The 7,500-nt window shown below is 53.8% G+C and overlaps 1 protein-coding gene across 2 annotated transcripts in view; it reads right to left on the minus strand.

The window, feature by feature from the left end:
- Positions 1 to 7,500, minus strand: part of ppp1r37 (protein phosphatase 1, regulatory subunit 37) — a 40,717-nt gene that overhangs the window by 19,865 nt on the left and 13,352 nt on the right. For both annotated transcript variants that reach the window (XM_061218443.1, XM_061218444.1), the window contains exon 2: positions 2,971 to 3,068. In XM_061218443.1, coding sequence (XP_061074427.1) covers positions 2,971 to 3,068 — 98 coding nt within the window. The remainder of the gene's footprint in view (positions 1 to 2,970; positions 3,069 to 7,500) is intronic.

Raw genomic sequence — 7,500 nt, forward strand, 5'->3', positions numbered from 1 at the left:
TGGACGCTCTGCCCCAAAACCCTGATAAACGCTCTCTGTAGCTGGCCTGGACGCTCTGCCCCGGACGCTCTGCCCCAAAACCCTGATAAACGCTCTCTGTAGCTGGCCTGGACGCTCTGCCCCGGACGCTCTGCCCCAAAACCCTGAAAAACGCTCTCTGTAGCTGGCCTGGACACTCTGCCCCAAAACCCTGATAAACGCTCTCTGTAGCTGGCCTGGGAGCTCAGCCCCAAAACCCCATCGATTTGTCCTCACACACAGCACACATAACCTCTCTAACTCACCACACACACGCAAACCCCAGTCCAATCTTCTTCTGAAGGCTGCAATCCTGAATGTTTTTTTTACATTTACATTTACATGCACGTTACCAAACACGTCTGCAGCCCCCATGTGCAGAGTACAGAACTGTCAAAATAAAAGCGGCCTTTGGGCAGAGGGGTGGGGGGTGGGGTGTATGGGGCAGTGATGTGAAAGCTGTTTTTCTCCTGCTCAGATTTCATTTGACAGCCCTCTTTTGTGATGCGGTTTGACTCAGAGGGGGCTGGCGGGGCCTGCGGTAGACTTTGGCTCTGGAAAAAATAATAATAATCACCCCAGAGTGGTGCCAGAGTGGATATCTATTTTTTTGTACAAGTGGATCACGGTGGAAATTTCCCAGCACCTTACTCTGGGCCTTGAGCGGGCTGGCTGCACAGTGGTGTGATGTGCCTCTCCGCGAGTCTGTGTGATGCGTTTATCCCAACTGAGCCAGGCCACGGAGTTCACCATGAGTCACAGGAGACCAAACAGACCCTCACCCGGAGGGGAAGGAGGAGGTTCACGGGAGAGCAAACAGACCCTCACCCGGAGGGGAAGAAAGAGGAAGTGGGTGAAAAAGAGGGAGGAACATGATGAGGAGGGGTGATTGTGAATTTGAGAAAGAAGGAACAGAGTGATGAAATGAAGAGGAGGAGGGAGGGAGAGGGAGAGGGAGAGAGAGAGAGAGAGAGAGAGGGAGAGGGAGAGGGAGAGAGGGAGAGAGGGAGGGAGAGGGAGAGGGAGAGGGAGAGGGAGAGGGAGAAAGAGAGAGAGGGGTGTGTCAGTACAGACAGGAAGGTTCCCTCGCTCTCCCGCGGTGACTCACCGCCGGACTGCCTGCGCGGTCACTCTCGTAAGATGGAAACGCACTGCGCTATGATTAGAGCAGGGAACTGCCGCCTGTGGAGTCTCCCCTTTACACTCTCCCCCTCTACCCTCTCTCACCCCCTCTATCTCTCTCACCCCCTCTACTCTCTCTCCCCCTCTACTCTCGCTCTCACCCCCTCTACCTCTCTCACTCACCCTCTACTCTCTCTCACCCCCTCTACCTCTCTCACTCACCCTCTACTCTCTCTCACTCCCCCTCTACCCTCTCACCCCCTCTACCCTCTCTCACCCCCTCTATCTATCTCTCTCTCACTCACCCTCTACTGTCTCTCTCACCCCCTCTACCCTCTCTCACCCCCTCTACCTCTCTCACCCCCTCTACCTCTCTCACCCCCTCTACCTCTCTCTCACCCCCTCTACCTCTCTCTCTCTAACCCCCTCTATCTCTCTCTCTCTCTCTCACCCCCTCTACTCTCTCTCACCCCCTCTACTCTCTCTCTCTCACCCCCTCTACTCTCTCTCTCTAATGCCCTCTACTCTCTCTCACCCCCTCTACCTATCTCTTCCCCTCAATACTTCTACTGTTTCTTCACCCCCTCTTCTCTCCCTCCCCCCCTCCACCCCCTCCCCTCTTTTAGGGGGGGGGGGGTCGGTGTCTGGAAGCTTGTGCTGGTGGTCGCAGCTCCGTCTGTATCCCGTATGAATGGCTACAGCGAGCTCACCTCTCGAGCCACGCGGCTCTGCTTGCCCGTGTAATTACATCACCACACCGCCCAACCGTGAGGCCACTTCACACTCAGAGCTACGCTGCCGGGATAATAGCTCAAGTGTAATGGGCGTAATTATCCCTCCACTCCACCTCTGGTGTTTGGTCAGAGTGCATCGGCGCAAAATGGCCGCCGTTCATCACCCAGGTGGTTTCCTCCCGTACCCGCAGAGCTGAGCTCAGATCACCGGAGGAAAGACGCGACACGATCGCGATCCAATCAGATTCTTTATTAAACCCGTGGGGCTTAAAGACACTCGCTCTACTGTCTTGAAAGCTCTCACAGGCACCAGGAAAGGCGAGGCACACGGACGGCAGTGCAGAGTACTGGCTGGGGTGTGATGCGTTCGTGATACGGCGCGGGCAGGGGGCAGGGTTTGGGGGAGGGCGCTGTACAGACAGGCAGGTACGCTGCACGCTGCTCTGGCCCAGCCCACAGGAAGCAGGAAGTGTCCCGCAGGGAGAGAGGAGGACCCACTACAGCTGGTCTGTGATTGGCTCGTGAGGGAAGAGACGGGGTTTATGAGAGCTAATGACAGGAACAGGCCGGTTTGGGCGGGAACAGGGGCGGGGACACGTGATGGAGGTCTCTGTAATCCCCCTGCCATACTGGTGTTCTGTCTAGAGGAGCTCCAGACATAAAAGGCAGGAGTAAACAGGCCCAGTGAACCAAGGTGACCCCTCTTTCTCCAAACAAGCTGTGAACTGCGCCTCATTACCCTGCACAGGGATGGTGCTTCCAACAGCATAAGATAGACTACAGCACACGAGCACACACACACGCTCACAAGCACACACACACACAAACACACGGATACACACACGGATACACAAACACACACAGACAAGCGCACGCACACACAATGTAGATGCTCGACTACCCTTTAAAAGGATTCCGGCGGAACAAGTGTTTGTAGGATTGTGGCAGGCACGGTAATCTGCGCACACACACGAATATGCGTGTATGTCTGCGTATGTACACATTGGCACACAGAGTGAACGTGTTAGCGTCAGTGTGTGTGTGTGATGAGTCCTCACACCGCAGTGGCGGATACAGAATTAAAAACGCATCTCACCTGGATCTGTGTCAGCAGCCGGGCGATGGGTTTACAGTTGAGCTTCTGACAGGCCTGCTTGTAGGCCGAGAGGATCTCCTCCACCGTCACGTTCTGGGCTGCAGCAGGACACAAAGGAGGGGGAGCGGGGGGTCAGACACGGGCCTCACTGCACAGGTAAACTCACGCGTGAACGCCGGCTTCTGTTCCACCTGAGCTTCACCGCAGTTCCGGAGATTCCCGAGACGCTGAGCCTGACGATTCCTGAAAGGTAAGCAGCTAGCCAGCGCCTTGGGAAGACTAACGATGAACCCACTTATTACGGTGAAGATGGACCTATCGGGGTGAAGATGGACCTAAAGCAGAAGAAACCCCAAGGACCAAGAGTACTGAAGAGTAGTTGTGGAGCTCGCCATGCGATTGCAGTGCCTGGAGGAGACCGGCACGTCAGTAAACGCCCCAAAATAAACTATGATGCCAAAATAAACATCGTTAACCACGCTACTCCAAAGGGACCCAGAATGCATTTGATAAATGTGCATCTCTATCTGCCAAATGCGGCTAAAAAAAGAAGATGAGGTTGGGACAAACTCTTTGATCCATTAAACATCAATAACCATGGAGAGAGGAGCGGGGTCAGCTTTGCAAACAGGACAGCGGTGAAAGAGACACGCTTTGGATGAGATGGTAAGGGCTCTGACTCACAGCCATTAGAGGTCCCACGGCACCTTTTGGAAAGAGTTAGCGTGTGAAACAGTTGGGCTGGGTCTCTACACCTGCCGACCTAATCATTTCTAAAAATTAAAAATAAAACCCTGAGGTGGAGCCAGACTGAAGCTTAGGGAAGCCACACCGAAAGGGGCAGTCAGCTTTCCTTCCCGTTCTCCCTGCGGAGTCTGCAGCCGTCGGGGGAGAGAGCCCATGCCCTCCTGTACATTGGGGGGATTCTCTTAAGCTCATAATGGAGGGATTGTTTCAGGCTGCTTCACATGAGAGCCCCTGCCCCCCCTCTCCCCCGGGTGCCCACGCCCATTTCACAGCTAACGCCATATTTCCCTCCAGCGTTCCCTCCAGAGTCCTGAGAGACGAGAAGACACAGTGGGAGTTTAGCACCTCAAGCGCTCCATTCCACTGCCTATCCCAAACCGCTGCTGTAAATACCCAGGAAAATATGCCAAATATTTTAAGGCTACTTATGAGGGGCATGCGAGCTTCGCTACCAACAGAAGGTTTGAATTAGAACTCATCTTTGATGTAGAACATCGAGTGTGGACCTTGTGTAAATATAGAAGTCTCCCATCCACAACCAGAACCACAACAGGACGAGGTTAAGAGACTACGCCGTTTTGAACTGGGCGCGTAAATTGCTCCTGCGGCGCGCCGTCCCGGGGGAATTCGGCTGGGAGCGGGCGAGGGAGCGGGAGGCAGGGAAACGGGTCGGTGAAGGTTAAACCACAGCGGTTTCTCTTTCCCGTCACCCAGCCGGTCGCCCGCGGCAGCGGGCCCTGCCGAGCGTGACGCGTCAGGCGCTATTGTTAGCGCCCGCGCGTAACGGGGCCTCGCCCCAGGCACTGAGGGGGTGACCTGGAGCCCGGCACCGAGCCGGGGGAGGGGGCGGATCAAAGCGTGCAGCCTCACAGTCCGAGCCGCAGGGGTCAGAAAGAGGCTTTCAGCAGCGCCTCTGAAACGCCTTTCCCTGGGGTCAGGCCGAGAGCCCCCCCCGGCCCCCCTCCTAATTGGACTCGGGAAGTCAAACTGCGCCCCAGGGCATTGGCACGACTGTGAAAACACACCACGCCAAGCAAAGGCCAGGTCCACTAGCTGAGACGCACACACTTTTGAGTTTGAAAGTTTTCATGGCGTAGTCACAGTCCGGCGGGACAGGGAGACGGCGTGACTCAGCATCCTGCCAGGGGTAATCGGGAGGAGTAATTCCCACTGTAGAACCTTTTTCGGAACTCAGGAACTAAAGCCCCTTTTCCACCGGAGGAACTTTTTTTTTTTTGCAGAACTCGGGAACTAAAGGCCTTTTTGATTTGATTTCTGATTTGGTTGCTAGGGCATGGTTCCTATGCCCTTTTTTAATACCTGCTTGCGAGGTAGTACTTTCCTTTGGTCCACAAACTAGGGGCGGAGCGTGCAGTACTGGACAACACTGACTGTCCAAACGCAATATTCAGACCACAGCGGCATTTTAAAAAACTGGTAACAAATATATTTAGCAGCAGCTAGAGAGCGAGCCTGTTTCGAAATGGAAAAAGAAAATCTGACAAAATTGTGGAGGAATGACAGGGTGCAGGCTTTGATCAGTATCTAGTCAGAGGACTATGTTCAGACGGAATTTGAGCCGTTTTTGTATACCTTTTTGTTTAGCTTTTTGTGGCCGACATTGGCTCAGGCGGTAAGGGAGCCAGTTGTCTGGCAGTCGGAGGGTTGCTGGTTCGATTCCGCCCTGGGTGTGTCAAAGTGTCCTTGAGCAAGACACCGAACCCCGCAATGCTCCTGACGAGCTGGTTGGTACCTTACATGGCAGGCAATCGGCGTTGGCGTGCGAGTGTGTGTATGAATGGGGGACTGAGAAGCATCAATTGTACAGTGCTTTGGATAAAGGCGCTATATAAATGCCAACAGTTAACCATTCACCATTTAGCTGAACTGGGCATCGACCAGTCAGTTAAATAGTGCCGCAGAAAACAAATTAGAAAGAGAAGCAGCATTGCAAAAAACTAAAGACCACAGTAACCGGAATGGGCAAAATAAATGGACCAGTAAATGGATAAACTATTTCCTAATACTACTTCCTCAGACTTTGCATGATCTTCACGGTTCTGGAGGTGTGGTGGGAGAACAAACGGGAACGCACTGCGGGAACTGCTTCAGTCGCCGTTGTGGAGAGTTGTGCTCGGTTTTAGTTCCCACAGCCCTGTGGAAAAGGGGCTAAAAGCACCCGCAGGCTACCAGAGATATGCATCTCCCCTGAACAGCGCGGGCTCTCGAGTACAATGGCTGATAGCGGAAAAACAGCCATAGCTGAGCACTTTGTGTGTCGTTCAACTAGTGTCTCCTGCACGGACACAAAGTGGCATGCTGAAAGCCCCAACAGCTGACTCCAAATTGGAAAGTAAGGAAAAGTATAAAATGTTTGTGGATAACTGTGGATTAACTCGGTGAGCGACTGATCAGTCACAGGTGGTGCAAGGTGACGGGCCTTCCCTCCCAGGTGCAATGTTCTGGCCTGAACTACAAGTACTACAAACACAACAGGGAGTCTGATACCCCCGTGACCTCCGACCTGTCTGTGACCCCCCCCACATTCAGGGCACACTCTCACTTCAGCGCCCCGTCGCTGGTCCTCCCCCGACCGTCCTCGGAAACTAAAAATAAAAAAATAAAACAAATTAATTACAACTAACGTGGCCTTGGGAACCAGGTTTGTTTTGGAAGAGCGGGGCGAACTTCGCCGTCGTCCAGCGATAATTTCATTTGAAGTGATGCAATCGAGCGCTCCATTAAGCCACGCCGGGCGACAAAGGGCCCCCCTGTTGCGGCACGGGGGTCAGACAGAGGGCCTTTTGTGCGCGCCAGCGAACAAGCGGCCAGTGTTTCCAGACGCGTACACCGCAGCGTAATATGACCGGCCCCCCGGCGAGGGCTGTGAAAAGAAAACTCATGACCAAAGGGCCTGACCTCAGTGGCTCCGGAGTGTTAAGTGTTTAACACGAGCATATCACTGCAGCTGTTCTTCCCCCCCATCCCTCCTCATCGAGGGAACCTCCTTCATCCGCACTCCTGGGCTAAATCAGGGCTGAACGGGATGCATTACATTACAGTCATTTCCCTGATGCTTTTACCCAAAGCTACTTAGACTAAGCAGAGGACAATCCCCCCCCCTGTAGCAATATAGGGATAAGGGCCTTGCTCACCAACCTTCCGGGTCCCAGTCATGTACCTTAGTCATTGGGCTACAGGCTGCCCCCTTGTAACATATACCGTAATGATAATTACCAATCATCGTCACCTAGCCAGAGTACCATTACATTTTATCTTATAGGACGACAATTCTGTCCGGCATCGTGGGTTTGGATCAGTGGCACGGTGGGGTTTGGAAGCAGTGGTCTGGGATGTGGGGAGGGAGAGGAACTTTGGGATCTCAAAAGGCTATGAATGCAGCACAGACCATCTTCCAGAAAGAAAGAGGGAGGGATAGAGAGAAAAGAAAGAGGGAGAGTGAAGAAGACTAGCTTGCTCCCAGCTCTGCATTATTTGCAGGACGCAGGAGCAGGAGGCGGGAGAGTTTAGATTATCACGGAGTGGAAAAACAAACAGGAAAGCGGAGGAGAGCGAGGGCAAGGCAGGGCTGTTTTGCAGGCAGACTGTGGGACTGCATTAAATAGCTGTCTGGACATCCAGGTCAGCGGGCATCCTGGAGCAGCCAGTCCATCAAGCCACACCACACCAGCTAATGCAGACTAATGGTGCCAGGCCCACCATACCCAGGGGAGTCAGGGACGGGCGGGGGGGTAAGACCGAGACCCGGTCAGATTCATCACA

This window comes from Conger conger, chromosome 13, assembly GCF_963514075.1.
Source record: "Conger conger chromosome 13, fConCon1.1, whole genome shotgun sequence".
NCBI lineage: Eukaryota > Metazoa > Chordata > Actinopteri > Anguilliformes > Congridae > Conger > Conger conger.